Here is a 17318-nt window from a genome sequence, read left to right on the forward strand (position 1 = left end):
CTGGGTTGAGAGCTGCCTGTGGAGACATGGTGAAGGTGAGCGGGGCCAGGGAAAGAGAGGGAAAAGAGGGAATTTTACCACTGCGAGGTAAAATCGACGAACTCTGCTGAGAACCTCTCTGCTGGGAGCTGCGGCGACGGCTCCTCCACCACCTGCTTGAGCTGCTGGAAGGGCGTGCCCCAGGAGTCGTAGGGGAAGCGCAGGATGGCCAGCTCGATCTGCACACACAGAGCCCACGCCTCAGGACAGGGGGGGACACCCCACAGCCCGCCCACCCCACGGATTTGGGATGGCTGCGTGCCCACCGGGGTGTGTTTGTGTAGGCTCCACACAAAGGGGGTTGTTCAGCCTGCAGATGGGAACATTCCAAGGAGATCTTAGAGCCCCTTGCAGTGCCTAAAAGGGGCACTCCAGAAAGGAGGGAGAGTGATATTTTACAAGGGCAAACAGTGATGGAAGAAGGGGGATTGGTTTTCAACTAAAAGAGGTGAAATATCAATTAGATATTAGGGGGGAATTGTTCCCTGTGAGGCTGGTGAGGCACCGGGTGCCCAGAGCGGCTGTGGCTGCCTCTGGATCCCTGGACATGTCCAAGGCCAGGCTGGACAAGGCTTGGAGCAGCCTGGGACAGTGGAAGGTGTCCCTGCCATGGCAGAGGGTGGAATAAAATGGTTTTTAAGGCCCTTTCCAACCCAAACCATTCTGGGATTCTAGGATTTCCTCACCCCACCTGGCCACAGCATTTTGCTTCTCCTCCCCCAGCAAACAGGAGAGGCTGGAGGAGCCCCAGCAGCTGCACAGGCAATCCCTGGCAGCCCCGTGCCAGGATCCCCTGGGCAAGGCTGGCACCTCAAGCCAGCCCCACCCTGCACAGGGTAACAGCGCTGTGGAACCACTCCGGGAGCAGATGGATTCCCCCAAAACACCGCCTGGGAGCTGCCCCCATCCCTGCTCTCCCGAGGGGGCCTCTGTGGATGGCTGAGTGCTGGGAGGACTTTCTGTGCTGGGAATCCATCATGCCTTAGCCCATGCTGCCATCTCCCGGCAGCTGCAGCCTCCACATCCCACAGCAGCCAGGAGCTGGCAAAGCAGCTCCCTCCCCCTTCCCTCCAACCCTGGGGCACCTTCCCGAGCTCTTCCCCTTCCCACCCCGTGCCACCAGCATCGCTGTGGGGAGGAGAATGAACCCATGAGGCACACCGAGCCTCCCTGGTGGCCCTGCCAGCCCCCAGGTGACCCTACCACGGTGATCCCCAGGTGACCCTACCAAGGTGATCCCCAGGTGACAGCCCTGGCAGCCCCCAGGTGACCCTGCCACGGTGATCCCCAGGTGACCCTACCAAGGTGATCCCCAGGTGACCCTGCCACGGTGATCCCCAGGTGACAGCCCTGCCAGCCCCCAGGTGACAGCCCTGCCAGCCCCCAGGTGACCCTACCACGGTGATCCCCAGGTGACAGCTCTGCCAGCCCCCAGGTGACAGCCCTGCCAGCCCCCAGGTGACCCTGCCACGGTGATCCCCAGGTGACAGCCCTGCCAGCCCCCAGGTGACAGCCATGGCAGCCCCCAGGTGACCCTGCCACAGTGATCCCCAGGTGACCCTGCCACGGTGATCCCCAGGTGACCCTACCACGGTGATCCCCAGGTGACAGCTCTGCCAGCCCCCAGGTGACAGCCATGGCAGCCCCCAGGTGACCCTGCCACAGTGATCCCCAGGTGACCCTGCCACAGTGATCCCCAGGTGACCCTGCCACAGTGATCCCCAGGTGACCCTGCCACAGTGATCCCCAGGTGACAGCCATGGCAGCCCCCAGGTGACAGCCGTGGCAGCCCCCAGGTGACCCTACCACGGTGATCCCCAGGTGACAGCCATGGCAGCCCCCAGGTGACAGCCCTGCCAGCCACCAGGTGACCCTACCATGGTGATCCCCAGGCTCCAGATGTCGGATTTGACGCTGTATCCCTTCTGGTTCAGCTCCGGGTTAATTCTCTCAGGCTGCCAACAGAGACAAAGGTGGGTGAGGAGCAGGGATGCCCCCAGTGCCCTGCCCACGCCCAGGGTGGGTCTCTCAGGGTGGCAGCACAGCCCCAGCTCTCCAGGACTGTTTTCACCCTGGTCAATGCTCCACGAAGGGTGAACCCTGCACAGCAGCTCCCAGGAGCAGCCCGAGGCACCCAGTCCCTGGTGGGTGCTTTTCCTCCCCACGCTAAGCACAACTCTCCCCACGGGGCAAAAGGCAAACAGGGAATGGGGAGCAATTCCAGAGCCTTCCCCAAGGGCACCGGCAGGCGAGAAGGCAGCAGGAAGCCGTGCCCAGGAGATGTGATCTGAGCCATGAGATCTGCCTCCCCTCCCAGGGGGATTGTGTCCCTTCACTTCAGGGCTACCCAAAGGAATCCCCAGGATAGGTGCTGGAGGCTGATCCTTCCCCCCGGGCTCACGTTCCTCTGGCTGCTCCCCACGCAGCTTCTCAACTTACAGCCATGTAGGGTTTGCATCCTGCATCCATGGTTTTAGCAACAGAGTCAACGAGGTAACCGCTAATCCCAAAATCGCACATTTTCACCTGCCCCTGCGTATTGATCAACACGTTAGAGGGCTTTACATCTGCAAGAAGGAACACAGACCACAGTCACTGTCACCTGGGGCTGCCTGGGCCAAGCCACAAGCAGCCACAGAGGGTTCTATCAGCAGAGGGCACAAGGAGCCCAGCAGAGCTCCAGGCGTGCCAAAAGCCCGCTGGCTGCGGCTGCGGCGCGTTCAGGTGACAGCCTCATGGCCTGCCGTGTGTCCTGCAGTGCCCCTCCAGTGACACGCTCCCCTCCCCGCTTTAGGGCAGCAGGAGGTAACTCTGCACGCCACCATCACAGCCCCCTGCTCGGGGAATGGCCACGGGCAGCAGGGAGCTCACGGGGGCAGCGCCGCGGGGCTGGGGTCATTCTGTGGGTGGTTCTGTGGGGTGATTATATGGGGTGATCCTGTGGGGTCATTCTGTGGGTGGTTCTGTGGGGTGATTATATGGGGTGATCCTGTGGGGTCATTCTGTGGGGTCATTCTGTGGGGTCATTCTGTGGGGTGGTTATATGGGGTCATTCTGTGGGTGATTCCGTGGGGTGATTCTGTGGGGTCATTCTGTGGCTGATTCTGTGGTGTGAGTCTATGAGGTCATTCTGTGGGGTGGTTATATGGGGTCATTCTGTGGGTGATTCCATGGGGTGATTCCGTGGGGTGATTCTATGGGTTGATTCTGTGGGGTGATTCTGTGGGGTGATTCTGTGGGGTGATTCCGTGGGGTGATTCTATGGGTGATTCCATGGGGTGATTCCATGGGGTGATTTTATGGGTGATTCCATGGGGTGATTCTGTGGGTGATTCTATGGGTTGATTCTGTGGGGTGATTCTGTGGGGTGATTCTGTGGGGTGATTCCGTGGGGTGATTCCATGGGGTGATTCTGTGGGGTGATTCTATGGGTGATTCCATGGGGTGATTCTATGGGTGATTCCATGGGGTGATTCCGTGGGGTGATTCCATGGGGTGATTCTATGGGTGATTCCATGGGGTGATTCCGTGGGGTGATTCCATGGGGTGATTCTATGGGTGATTCCATGGGGTGATTCTATGGGGTGATTCTGTGGGGTGTCTGCAAAGGGCTGGAGCTCTGGCAAGGCCCTGTGGGTCTGGAGTCATGCCAGCAAAAGGAAAAACCCGTGGGGGAAGGCTGTGGGGCAGGAAAGGGTGAAAGGGCTGCAGGGGAAGGAGAGAGCAATAAACTGAGACAAGGATCAAAGGGTCAGAAACTCTGATTTTAAGGGTACAAAGCCTGACTGCAGCGTGAGCAGCAGCAGGAGAGTGGGAGCTGCACACCCCGTGGAAATCAGGCCAGAGTCTCATCCCTCTATTACTGCCAGATTTCTCTTCCCATGGTGGCTCTACAAATCCCTGGTGTGTTCATCAGGCTCGTGAGGGCAGCTACAATCCCCAGCACAAAGGGGAATTAAGGCACCCAGAGGTGCCAGGAGGTGATACTCAGGAGAGGTGTTCTCCTGCAGAGCAGGACATTGCTCTCTGAGGCTAATCCCAAATGGAATTCCAGCACAGGTGACCCTGCTTTCTCTGGGATGCTCCAAAGGGAGCAATCCTTTCCCTGCTGCCACCCAGAAATAACAGGTCACTTCCTGAAGATCCTCTGTCTCCACATAATAAAGAATTAAATGGCAGAGCTGAAACACCCTTTGAAGGATGCCAGAAGCTGTTTTTGAGTCCTGCTTATTAGAACTGTGGGTTTGCAGCTCGTTAACACCTGCTCTCTAATCAGCATCCTGCAATCAGGTATCCAAAATCCTCTCACCCATCTGTCACTGCGCTGAAATAAGACAATTTTCAGTGGCAATCAAACCAGTACACACAGAAACCCAGCAGCCAAGAAGGGCTTTCCACCTCCTGTAAGTGATACAGAAGGCAGAAACTCAAGGCCCAGGCACAGGAAGAATACAGCCAGTGCCACTCCTGCTCCAGCTGAACTCTGCTGCTTCCCAGGCACTCACACCCTCCAGGGAGGGCTCCTTCCTCCTCAGGACCAATTGAAAACGACCCTTTAAAAATAAAGGTGTCAAGCAGCAACTGCAGATTTGTTTCTGAGTGTGCTCACAGCAGCTCTGAGACCATCAGAAGAGTTTAAGGAGGGAATTCATTATTATCTGAAGCTGTTTCAGGTGTCAGACTGCTCTGCTGCACTGGTGCTCAGGGAAGCTCAGGGAAGGGGTGAGGATGCCTGGAGCAGTGCAGGAGGAAGAGGCTGGCAGGGAGATCCCTTGTGGAGTTTTAGATATAAAACTTACACACTTTATATATATAAAACTTTATATATATATTACTATATTCTAAAACCTTAAATTCTGAGTTTTCCACCCTGTGATTTTACACACTTCTATCCAAAATCCACACCCACAATCCCAGTTCTATCATTCCATTCTGGAAGCTTTTTTTATGGCCACAGGTTAAATGCAGTGTTCTCCTGGGGGTCAGTGCCTGGCAGCACAGAAAGTCTGGAATTCTCAGCAGCAGCCAGGGTTCCAACATCCCCTGTCACTGCACATCAGCACAGAGCCATGGAGCTGGGGGACAAACCTGGGCACAGCCTGCTCCAAAGCTTTCCAAGGAGAAAGGGGGAAAAGCCTGAATTTCAGCCAGACTGAATTGAATGAAGACAGAATGAATTTCATGGGTTTAGGGTTTAGGTCATGGGTTTAGGGAAACAGCCCCTCCTTCCCCTGCCAGCCCCTTCTCCTCCCCTGCAGGGGAACACTGGGAGCAGCAGATTTTCAGGAGCAAATAGCATCCATCTCCTCTGCCTGGGTTTTGCTACAAGTCATGAGATGCTGGGGAGTATTTCTGCTGTCAGAGGCTCACTTTATCTCAGGTATTTTGGGGGCCCTTGCCAGGCTGAGAGCAGGGCAGTGTGTGCCTGGCACTCACCTCGGTGGATCACGGAGAGCTTACTGTGGAGATGTTCTAGAGCTTTTACAATCTGAAACGACAAATCCAGAGTCAATCACAGCTGGCAGCACCACGAGGAGGAGAAATTGATGCCTGGCTTCACCCTCAGACCCACCAGGAGGGCAGGGAAACCACATCCCCCCCTGAGTCCTGCACCCTGCCAGCAGCCTGAGGTGGTGGTGGGTACCAGGGATCTTCCTGGGGGCTCCAGGACCCCGATGAGAAGGGAGAGGAGCTGCAGGAGCCTCCCCACATCTCACACAGGGCCAGCTCTCCATCGTGTGTATGCATGGGCACACTCATGGCTTATAAAGAACATCACCTCAGACCAGACATGGGAACGGCCACACGGGCTGGCACATGGACCACCCTCTTCCTGCTGCACACAGAGCAGGGAGCCCGGGTCAGGCAGGACTTGCCTTGGAAGAGAAACCCCTTTCCTTCCCCCCTCACCCTGCTGCTACTCACAGAGACTGCGATTTTCCCCAGGATGTCCTCGGGAATCGTCAGGCCTTTGTCAATGACATGTTTGTAGAATTTGTCCAGTGAGGTATCCATCAGCTCCATGCAAATCCACACATCTCCCTGGAGAGTAAAGCAAGCAGATACCCAGATATTTGAACAAAACATCTTTCCTTCCTCCTCTCCTCTCCTCTCCTCTCCTCTCCTCTCCTCTCCTCTCCTCTCCTCTCCTCTCCTCTCCTCTCCTCTCCTCTCCTCTCCTCTCCTCTCCTCTCCTCTCCTCTCCTCTCCTCTCCTCTCCTCTCCGCTCCCCTTCCCCTTCCCTCCCCCTTTCCCTCTTCCCTCCCCTTTCCCTTCTCCCTTCCCTTCCCTTCCCTTCCCTTCCCTTCCCTTCCCTTCCTTCCCTTCCCTTCCCTTCCCTTCCCTTCCCTTCCCTTCCCTTCCCTTCCCTTCCCTTCCCTTTCCTGTTTTTTAAAACCCATTCAGAGCTGTCCTGGGCTCTCTTTTCCCTGCTCTGGAATTCAGTGCTGTGCACATTCCCTACCATTTAGGGCGTGCTCTTCCCAAAGCAGAGCCACAGTGATTTAGGAGCCCAGAAAGTTATCAGGAACTGAGGTTCCCAGTGCCCAGCCAGGAAAAGTTCAGCTCTTCAATAAATCCTCCTTTCCAGAGCTTTCCACACTTTTCCTCCACACGGATGAAACCAAGCCAGGGCAATTTTAGCGCTGTGGGACCAGGCTGTCCCACACACAGCCACGGGACGTGACACCCCTTAGGCCAGGACTGAGCAAACCCCCGTGCCCAGGTGGAGATGAGATCCCTGGCACTTGCAGGAGCAGGAACTGAGCCCTGGGAAGCCTCACCTCTCGGAAGAGTGCCCCGTAAAAGGTGACAGTGAAGGGACAATCCACCGTCCTCATGGAGATATCCAGATCCATCAACAGCCTCTTCTGCTCCTGGCTGTTCACCGTGGCTCGGATCCGCTGCAAGGCAGAGCGGGTCAGGCGCTGCCCCAGGCCTTGGCACCACACCTGGACCCTCCCACAGCCCTCGTGCCACCCTGTGAGTTTGCTGGCCCCAAGTTGGGCAACTCCCTGGGCGCTCCCCTGGCAGGGAGACCCTCCTGGAGCAGTTCTGTGTCAGGAACCAGAGAGGAGTTGGACTTTTTCGGTCTTCAGCTTCTGTTTATTGTTATCTTATCAAAACTTCAGCACTGTCTGCACCAGACTCTGCGTGCAGGAAAAACAGCACAAAAATGGCCAAAAATCTCTTGTTGCGAGGCCTTTTAAGTCTAATCAAAAACTAAGCTACCCAATTAAGAAGTGACACCTCAATTATTTTCCTTTCTAACCCAATAAATGACCCCTAAGGACCTGCAAAATTTTTCTACCCAATTACAAGGTATCACCTAAACCCAAGAAGAAAGAGAAAGAAGAAGAAAGAAGAAGGGAACTCAAGACAACACCCTGTACCCTCCATCTTGAACCCATCTATAACAGCCTAAGAATCCTAAAACTTAAATTTCTCACTCATGTGACACACTCCACTACTCTCTACAACCTCTACAATCTATTTCACACTTTTGTGGTTTCTGGTTTACCTTGAGGCTTTGGAAGTTTTCTCCATGAATGAGGGTCAGAGTCAGTGCTCCCCTGGGGGTCAGGACACCCCAGAGCAGACAGAGGAATATTCCCGGTGCCCTGGATTTCCACACCACCCCTTTGTCACAGGCACATCCCCAGCCTAACACCCATGGGATATTTAAAAGGATATTTATGTTTTTGATCCAATCCTTAAATATTTTGTCTTACAGACTCATGTTGCAGTGTGAACTTTCTTAACCAATCACGTTATGACACACAAACCTACAGTGCTGCATTCTGAACTCCTTGTTCACCTTTGTAACTACTTTTATTTTTTCTATACCCTGAACTCTAAAACTCTAAACTTTCTTCTTCTTAACTTAACGTGTCTCTGCTTTAAACTATAAATCCACATTCTCACCTCTAGCACTTAAGTTGGGAAGCCCTTTCCAAGGTCTCAGATCAAATCCTGGGTTTAATTCTAAGCTTTGGTGCAGGAGCACCCAGGGGTTTGCTCACCACTGGTGGTTTTGCTCTTCCCTGCAAACACCACTCTTTATGCAAGAGCCAAAAGAAAGAAGTGGCTTGGAGAGGAGAAAGGAGCAGGTAAATTCTGGGCTGGTGGAAAGCTGGGATTTTTGGAGTGCAGTTCTGTTCCATCAGCAGGTTTTGGGCACAAGAGAAGCCTCCAGAGCCCGTGGGCTCCCCGTGGCTTTGGAAAAGGGGCATTTCCCAGTCTGCCAGGAAGAGATGTCCCTGATGTGAAATACCTGGAGAGCCTCAGCTGCCAAACACCACAGCAGGGCAGGCACGGGTCACACACACCCTGCAGGCTCCCTGGCCAAAGCCACCCGAGCAGTTCTGGGACAGAATCAAACTGCTCAGCATCACAGGGAGCCTGAATGCTCCTGCCACGCCCAGCCGAGATCCTCCATCACCCCCAGAGAGGCCTTTGGCAGTTTGGTGAACACCAAAGCAAACAAAAACACCAAATGCAGAGCACAGAGGTGCTCACAGCAAAATCCACCCACAACTGAGGAGCAAGGAGCTTGCTCAGAGCTTCCAGATCTTTTTCTCTTACTCTGAAAGGAAACTAAAATTCAGCCAAGCAAAAACTGGTCCTTCCCAAACTACAGTTTTTCCCATGACCATTTCCCTAATCTCCAAATTTATGAGTCTAAGCTGTTGTTATGAAAACTTTTCATGATAGCATCTACAAGCCTGCCATGAGTCAAGATCCCACTGCGGCAGGCAAAACGTGAAAATCCCAACAAAAACTTCCTGTTCCAAGGAGACTGAAAAAGTCCCAGATGAAGAAGAGTCTCTTGTGCAATTGGATTTAACCTTCATTATAATTATGAAGTGAATATGAGGGGCTACAGCAGAAACAAAAAATTGTAAAATTGTATATAAATATATTTAAAAATATGTAAAAATATGTAAATTTAAATGTATGTGTGTATTTTAGAAATGATGGTGTATTGAATTCTAGGCAAAGAGGAATATTGTGGATAAAGGTGAACAATGTGATTGATGCACTACAGTGCTGGAGCACCCCAATTTTAAAACACCCCCCTTTTCTTGGTTAAACCACCCAAATCTCCCTGTTTGGAAAGAGGATGAGGAAAGCAGCAAATGTCAGGAAAGGAACAAGGGGGATTGCAAGTGTGCCCAGCACCCCAGAATGGACAGAAGCCCCCGAGGCTCACTCTACCTTCACTGCCATGATCTGCCCGCTGGGCACGTGCCGCATCTTCTCCACCACCCCGTACGCACCTCGTCCCAGCTCGGAGATGGGCTCCAGGTCATCGGCCTTCACCTCAAAGTTCTGGGGACAAAAGGCAGCAGCGACCCTGGGTGTGTGAGCTGGGCTGGGCTGAGCTGGGCTGGGCTGAGCTGGGGTGGGCTGGGCTGAGCTGGGCTGGGCTGAGCTGAGCTGGGCTGGGCTGGGCTGGGCTGGGGTGGGCTGGGCTGAGCTGGGCTGGGCTGGGCTGGGCTGGGCTGGGCTGAGCTGGACTGAGCTGAGCTGTGCTGAGCTGGGCTGGGCTGAGCTGAGCTGAGCTGGGCTGAGCTGAGCTGGGCTGGGCTGTGCTGAGCTGAGCTGGGCTGAACTGGGCTGGGCTGAACTGGGCTGGGCTGGGCTGAGCTGGGCTGAGCTGAGCTGAGCTGGGCTGGGCTGGGCTGAGCTGGGCTGAGCTGAGCTGGGCTGAGCTGGGCTGGGCTGGGCTGAGCTGGGCTGGACTGAGCTGGGCTGGGCTGGGCTGGGCTGGGCTGTGCTGAGCTGGGCTGTGCTGAACTGAGCTGGGCTGGGCTGGGCTGTGCTGAGCTGGGCTGTGCTGAACTGAGCTGGGCTGGGCTGAGCTGGGCTGAGCTGGGCTGGGCTGAGCTGAGCTGAGCTGAGCTGAGCTGAGCCCCCCAACTGCAGCCCTGCTGCCCCCCACGTGCAGCCCCACTGACCCTCGATTGCAGCCCTGCCTGGCACATCCCCCCCCCCGTGCATCCCCTCCCTAGCTGGGATAAACCCCCAGCCTTGGGAGTTTAGATTTATATAAAAATTATATCTATGATATAAATAATAAAATAATAAAAATAAATAATATTCAATATAATTATATAATTTAAATATTTTTATATATATATATATATAAATTTATATTTCTGTTTATTTATTCTATATTTATATATTTAAAGAATAGAATATTTAATAGATAGATTATATACTATATATTCCATATATAGTATATAAATACTAAAATAATAAATAAATAAACAATATTCAATATAGTTGTCTAATTTATATATGTATTTATAGATCTATATATTATATTAATATTTCTATGAGATTTATATATATTAAATGGTATAATATTTAATAGATAAATTATATATTTTATAAATAATATGATAAAAAATAACAATATCATTTTATGATTTATATATGTATTTATATGTCTATGCCTATGTCTATGTCTATTTATATTTATCTATCTTAAATAATATAATATTTAATATATTAATTTTATATATTGCATATATATTATATAAATAAATAAAACCAAAATCAAAAATAAAATTAAAAATACAAATTATATATATATATATATATATATATATATATATATATATACATTGAAAATACAATGTAAGGAGGACCAGCCAGCCCCACGGTGACCACAGAGCTCATTTCATCCTCCTCATTTCATCTCATTTCATTCTCCTGCCATGGCAGGGACACTTCCACTGTCCCAGGCTGCTCCCAGCCCTGTCCAGCCTGGCCCTGGGCACTGCCAGGGATCCAGGGGCAGCCAGAGCTGCTCTGGGCACCTGTGCCAGGGCCTGCCCACCCTCACACGGGAGAATTCCCTCCTAAACATCCTCATATCCTATGTCCTAAAGAGGACACAGTCTCAAGCTACATCAGGGAAGGTACAGGTTGGATATTTGGAAAAAAAATTTCACCAAAAGGATAACAAAGTTCTGGAATTGTCCTCCCGGGGAGGTGGTGGAATCACCATCTCTGGATGTGTTTAAAAAAAGACTGGACATGGCACTCGGTGCTATAGTCTGGTTGAGGTGTGAGGGCACAGGTTGGACTTGGTGACCTTGGAGGTCTCTTCCAACCTCATTATTCTGGGATTCTGTGATATCACTCTAACCCTGCTCTTTTCCCTTTTGAAGCGATTTCCCCTTGTCCTGTCACTCCATGCTCTTGTCTTGTCCCTCCCAGCCTCCTTCAGCTGGCAGCACTTTGAGCTCTCCATCCTGGGAGGGCTGGGATGGAAAACACCACAGCAGCTTCTCCCCAGGGAACCACCTTCGGTCTTACTTCATTTTATCTTCTCTCCATCCTCTTCTCCCCCCAGACAATCATGGAAACATCTCCAGGTATTTAAAAGCTTATTTAAATACCAGCTGAATTTTTAAATCGGGGAGGATTTTTTTTGTCCATCATCATTTTCTCCTACCTTTACACAAAGGATGAATTTGTATGGACCCTGCATCCCTGCCTTTCTCCTTTCTGCCACAATATTGTGCAGCCACTCTAATAATAATAATAATAATAATAATAATAATAATAATAATAATAATAATTTTGGATGTTTCAAGCCTGCCTCTGCCACTCTGCTTGCTGCAAGCACAGCCCCATCAGTCAATCCCTCAGCAGTGGGTGAGGATGAGCTGATTCCCAGGGAAAAAATCCCACATGGCTTTTTGCTGGCACAGCACAAAAATCCCTGCAGCCTGCAGGGAGCCAGCTGGGGATGCCACAGAGAGCAGGGACACACTCTGGGAATGTGCACAAGGAGCCCTGACCAACATTTTGGAGTCCCAGCAGAGATTTGGGCATCTCTGAGTGCCTGACCTGTTCACCAGGAGCCTCTCCAAAAACGGAGCGTTCTCCTCAAAGGAGCAGCAGGGTTTAAAGGGAGAGGAGGGAAAGTGGCCTCCCCTCGGGATTGGGGAGTGTGGGAATGCTGGTGCCCATCCCAAAGGAACCTGGCTGGAGGAACAGGTCACAGAGCCAGGGGAAATGCAAAACAAGGCGTGCCAGTCCCTGTGGGGCAGCAGAGATCCCTGCCTGGAGAACAGCCTGAGCCCTGGGGCTGTCAGTGGGGTTCCCTTTGGGGCTGTCAGTGGGGTTCTTTTTGGGGCTGTCAGTGGGGTTCCCTTTGGGGCTGTCAGTGGGGCTCCCTTTGGGGCTGTCAGTGGGGTTCTTTTTGGGGCTGTCAGTGGGGTTCCCTCTGGGGCTGTCAGTGGGGCTCCCTTTGGGGCTGTCAGTGGGGTTCCTTCTATGGGCTGTCAGTGGGGTTCCCTTTGGGGCTGTCAGTGGGGTTCCCTTCGGGGCTGTCAGTGGGGTTCCCTTTGGGGCTGTCAGTGGGGTTCTTTTTGGGGCTGTCAGTGGGGTTCCCCTCCTCTGGGGCTGGGAGTGGGGTTCCCTCTGCACTATCCAGCCTGGCCTCACTGCTCCTGGAGCATTTTGGGAGCCCTGGAGCCTTCCCTCAGCCCCAGGACTGCAGGGGACAGGTGATTTTCTTGGAGCAGGCATTTGCTCTGCCTCCCTGCTGCACCACGTTTCCACCTCCCAGCCCCTGCTCCAAACACAAAATCCAAAATGAAAGCAGAGCCTCCAAAATCAGGCACTTCAAACCACTGCTGGATTAGCATTTCACTGCATAAATTACCTCACTGACACCAAGGCCTATCTTTTGCACCTCACACATTTACTGTTTTAAAGTGGTTTTTTTTTGAATTTTGCTCTGCCTTTTTCTCCTATCAAAACAACTGTCCCTGGGTTTGCTTTTTTCCCGTGATGTTTTTTTTTTTTTTTAATCCAGGTGGATTGGTTTCCATGCTGTCAGGATGTTGCTTCCAAGGCAGGAACATCCACCCTGAGTTCATCTCCTGAGGAGATGACCTTCAATATCAGCAAAGAGAAACATTTTGGGGTGAAGGCTTTAAATCAGCAAAGGAGATGCAGAGGCGAATAAAACACCTCTGTTAGCAACCCCCTTGCTTGATAATGGTTATTTCCAGGGGATTAGCTGCACCTTAGTGCAGCAAGGAAGGAATTTCCACGGTGGAAAATATGAAGGGAGCCCACGTGCCACGGGAGGCAAAGGGTGGGTGCCAGGGGCACGTTCAGCAGGGCAGTGGCAAGCAGCAGCTCCAGCTGGCCACGGGGCCACTCTGGGGTCCCACTCACACAGCCCTGGCTGCAGGAGCACCAGCACCAGGTGCCACTTGGATATTTATGGCTGCACGTGGCTCACAAGCCCTCCTGAGCTCCCAGCTTGGATCTTCTCAGCTTTTATTCCTCCAGCAACTGCTTTTTTTCTTTCAGGTGAAATGGGCTGTGTTAATTATAACAGCTGGGTTAATTCTGTGCCCTTTTTTTGGGGGGGGTTGAAGTGAATCCCACAAGCAGCCAGCCCAGGATGGTCTCTGGTCCCAGAGGTCTCTCAGTCTTACCTCCTCACCAATAGAGATGCAGGCTTTGGAGTCCAGATCTCTGGGTGGCCTGCACGAAAGAAAAGGGAAAAAATTTGAGATATTCCCTGCAAAGATGAATTTTCCCTCAGTGACTAAATTCAGCCCCCAAAGCATCCCCTCACAGCTTCGCTGCAGCCTCCTGGCTTTGCAGGATCAACAAAGTCACCCCCAAAAAAGGGAAAAAGCGACTGGAATTGGCATTTCTGACAGCCAGCCTGCCCCTGCAGGATCCCAGAGGGATTCGCTGTGAAATCAAGCACCAAATCTCTGCCAGCCTGCAGGAAAAGTGGATTAAATGGGCAGGAACATCCCAACCTGCTGTAAATCATCACCTCAGTCACACAGCACAGGTTGACAGGCTAAAAACACCCAACCCACAGAAGCAAAGAAAGCCAAGCAGGCTGGAGTTGCACAAAGGGCCTCAAAAAGAGGGAATCCAAAAGGGAATCCTTGTGCAAGGATGAGGAGAAAGGGAAAGGGATGAGGTTCTGTGCCTTCACCAAATGCCTGCCACTCAAACTGGTGGCCAAAGTGCCACACCAGTCAAAACTGGGGGCCCATTCTGGTTTTTATCTTTTTCTTTTTTTAATCTTTTTCTTCTGGCCTTTATCTTTTAATCTTTTACTGCACATGAGACTGAATGATGCATCTCAGATGGGGCTGAGACCCCCTGGGAAATGCAAGGGCTGAGAAATTATCACAGAATCCCAGACTGGTTTGGGTTGGAAGGGGCATTAAATATGATTTTATTCCACTCCCTGCCATGGGCAGGGGCACCTTCCACAATGCCAGGGTGCTCCAAGCTCCATCCAGCCTGGCCTTGGGCACTGCCAGGTGCCAGCCAAGGCTGGAAGGCAGCTGGGCTTCGTGGTTTGCTTTTCATTCTGCCTCAGTGTTTGCAGACTTACGTGGAGCTTGTCTGTGGTTGCTCAAAAGCTTCTTTAGGAATTTTCAGCCCAGGGTTTCTCTTCTTGCCTGCGAAACAAGAAAGAGGCAGAGGTAAAGAAAGGCACTTTTTTGGTTGCTGTTGTTTGTTATGATTTGTTTGAGGTTAATTTGCAAAACACAGCTTGTCTATATTTGTTGACCTCATTTACAGAAATGCCCAGCCAGGCTGGTGGGGCAGACTCAGGGCATGGAGTTCAAACATAAAGTGCCTTTGTTCAGCAAGGTTTCATTAAAACCTTCGAGCTCTGCCTGCCAGCTCGGTCCAGAAAGCAGGCAGGAGCTCTGGCAAGGGCAGGCCACGAGAACATGCAAAGGGAGAGGTATTTCTCCTCCTACCCACATGGGATCCCTTCAAACATTTCTCAGATTTAAAACCATTCCAGATACAGAACTTCAAACCCTGGCAGGATGAAACATCTCCGTCAAATTGCATCTGAAAAGTGCAGGTTATGATTCTGTTTAACTGCACGTTTCATCTCCTGGTCACTAAAGTTATGATGCAAACCCAGCAAAAAATAAAGCAGAATTCAAGTTTGCAGTCTTCAAAGCCATTTGTTTCTATTCACACTGACCAGCCAAGCTTTTCTGAGCTGGAGGCAGCTCAAGATGTGAGGCAGCTCTCCTGGAAAAGGGGTCCAAAGCAGCAGCCACGAGAGCCAGGCAGAGCAGAGAAACACAAGAACCTTTTTATGACCGCACAGATCCAGCCCCATTGCAGCACGGGGGCTCCAATTCATGGAGAAAATAACCTGGAAACATCACTCATGTCACCAAGCCCCAAGGGAAACATCTGCCTGCTTGGCTGGGTAATAAAATCCCTGGTGCACCCCCCCCAAAAAAGGCACAATCGTCTCATTGAGGTACTCAGCATTTTTAATCTAACAATTTATATGGATTACTCTTTCTTTTAAGCAGGAGTTTTACTCTCTGCATCTCATTGAGGTATTCAGCATTTTTAATCTAACAATTTATATGAATTACTTTTTCTTTTAAGCACGAGTTTTACTCTCAGTTCCCAACCCTCTCTCTCAAACTTCACCTATACATGTCTGAATTTGTTTTTCCTTCTGACACATCAATAGATGCCTGTGCATCCCAGTGCCAGAGGGGTGCTGGATCAAAGGGCAGGCATCCAGGATGGAAAATTGCATTTATGAATCAATTAATCAATTCAGATTAGCAATTTTTTTTTGGAGTTTTGGTTTTTGGGTTGTTTTGTTGTTCGTGGGTTTTTTTTTGTTTCGCTTTGTTTTTGTTTGGGGTTTTTCAAAGATTTTTTTTTTGTTGTTTGTTTGGGTTTGGGGTTTTGGTGGATTTTTTTTTCCATTTTTAGTGGTTTTTTGGTGAGTTTTTTTAGTATTTTTTTTCTTCATCTGCTCCAAAAGATGGGATCATTCCCTCTCCTTTTGACAAAGGATGGGGCAGGCTGCAAGAACCCAGCTGACACCTCATGGGAAGAGCATTTATTGGAAACCCCTGTGCACACTCACTGCTGGGATTAGAAATCAACAGAGCTGTGAACACACAGGGGAAAAAACAAAACTGGAAAAAACAAAAGGCCAATTCTCTGCTCCCAGGAGCTCCCAAGCTCACACAGGAAAAGCAAAATAAAAGCAGCGAGGTCATGGAGAGCACAGAGAACAGCTCTGAGTTTTCCCAAAAAGTAAAAGCTGGTGCGTAAGGAAGCAAAAACGATTCTAAAAAACAGTGGAGGAATTCCTCCAGGGAGCTGAGCTGCTCTTTGACCCTTTTCCTCCCAGTTTTTTGGTTGTATCCAGGAGGCAGAAGTGAGGAGCAAGCCCTGCTGTGCTGGATGCTCCAGATCCCCCTTCCTGCCCAAGCTGTGCCAAGTGCACCCCAGATCTGTGGGATGTTAATGGGGAGAGCTGTTCTGGGTGTTGGCACGTCACCCAAAAAAAGGAATCTCAAAAATACAGGTCTGGCAGGGCAGGCAAAGAAATTCCCTGCTCCACTGGCATTTTCCAAGCTGCCATCCCAGCCACCTCTCTGCATCCTCAAGGAAACGAGACAGGCACTGGAAAAGCGTCTTCAAACTGATTTTGCACGTGGAAAAGAAGACACAAAAATCCACCAAACTGCCCATGGAGGAAATGCTTCCTTTAGGGCTGAACTGTCCCTGTGAACACTCGACGATTCACGCTGCTGCAGTCACAGTGGCACAACCCAAATCGAACAAGAAACAGGCACAAATTCGCTCTGTTATTCCCTTTTTTCCATGTTAGCATTCGTGGCTTTGCTTGCACCACCCCGTGTGCTGTCCCTGAGGCTCAGGGACCTGCTGTGGGAGGGAGAAAATGAACCTACTGGGAATGAAGCTGACTTGAACTGGGCCCAGAACAGGTTGTGCAGCGTTGAATCTTATCGTGGCTCACGAGCGGTGTCAGCGGAACCAGGGAGCAAAACGCCAAACCCAAATAAACAGTAAAAGCCTTTCCTCCCGGGGAAATAAAATCTGCATCTTGGGGAGTTTATTTGCCTTGTCTCTTCTTCACAGAACACAATATTTTGAAACTTTGCCATTTTTTGGAAGCACAATCTGTCCGTGCCTCCGAGCTGCCAAAGCACCGGCAGGGTTTAACATTCTTTGGGGTTTTCAAGCAGAAAGCAACAGCAGTAGCTTGAATAAGACATGGATTTCAGGATGGCACCAGGAGGAGGGATGGGAAATGGGAATTGCCATGGCCAGGACCTGCACCTGCAGCACCCAGAGGTGTGTGGATGGTGGAGGGATGTGCTGACTTTATGGTTATTTAATGAATCCTGGGCTGAAATCAGGCGATTTCATGGCTTTTAACTGGATCAGGCCAAACTTCTGAG

General features: G+C 51.0%; 1 protein-coding gene across 5 annotated transcripts in view; it reads right to left on the reverse strand.

Annotated features, from left to right (window-relative positions):
• Positions 1-17318, reverse strand: part of MAP2K6 (mitogen-activated protein kinase kinase 6) — a 63860-nt gene that overhangs the window by 22761 nt on the left and 23781 nt on the right. For all 5 annotated transcript variants that reach the window (XR_008434218.1, XM_053960506.1, XM_053960505.1 and 2 more), the window contains exons 2-10: positions 14441-14507; positions 13512-13560; positions 9256-9369; positions 6822-6941; positions 5965-6081; positions 5476-5527; positions 2479-2606; positions 1917-1994; positions 79-218 (exon numbers count right to left, since the gene is read on the reverse strand). Coding sequence is in view for 4 of the 5 variants with exons in the window: in XM_053960506.1 (XP_053816481.1) it covers positions 79-218; positions 1917-1994; positions 2479-2606; positions 5476-5527; positions 5965-6081; positions 6822-6941; positions 9256-9369; positions 13512-13560; positions 14441-14507 (865 nt within the window). In the remaining variant the exon portion in view is untranslated. The remainder of the gene's footprint in view (positions 1-78; positions 219-1916; positions 1995-2478; positions 2607-5475; positions 5528-5964; positions 6082-6821; positions 6942-9255; positions 9370-13511; positions 13561-14440; positions 14508-17318) is intronic.

Source organism: Vidua chalybeata, chromosome 19 (assembly GCF_026979565.1).
Source record: "Vidua chalybeata isolate OUT-0048 chromosome 19, bVidCha1 merged haplotype, whole genome shotgun sequence".
Classification (NCBI taxonomy): domain Eukaryota; kingdom Metazoa; phylum Chordata; class Aves; order Passeriformes; family Viduidae; genus Vidua; species Vidua chalybeata.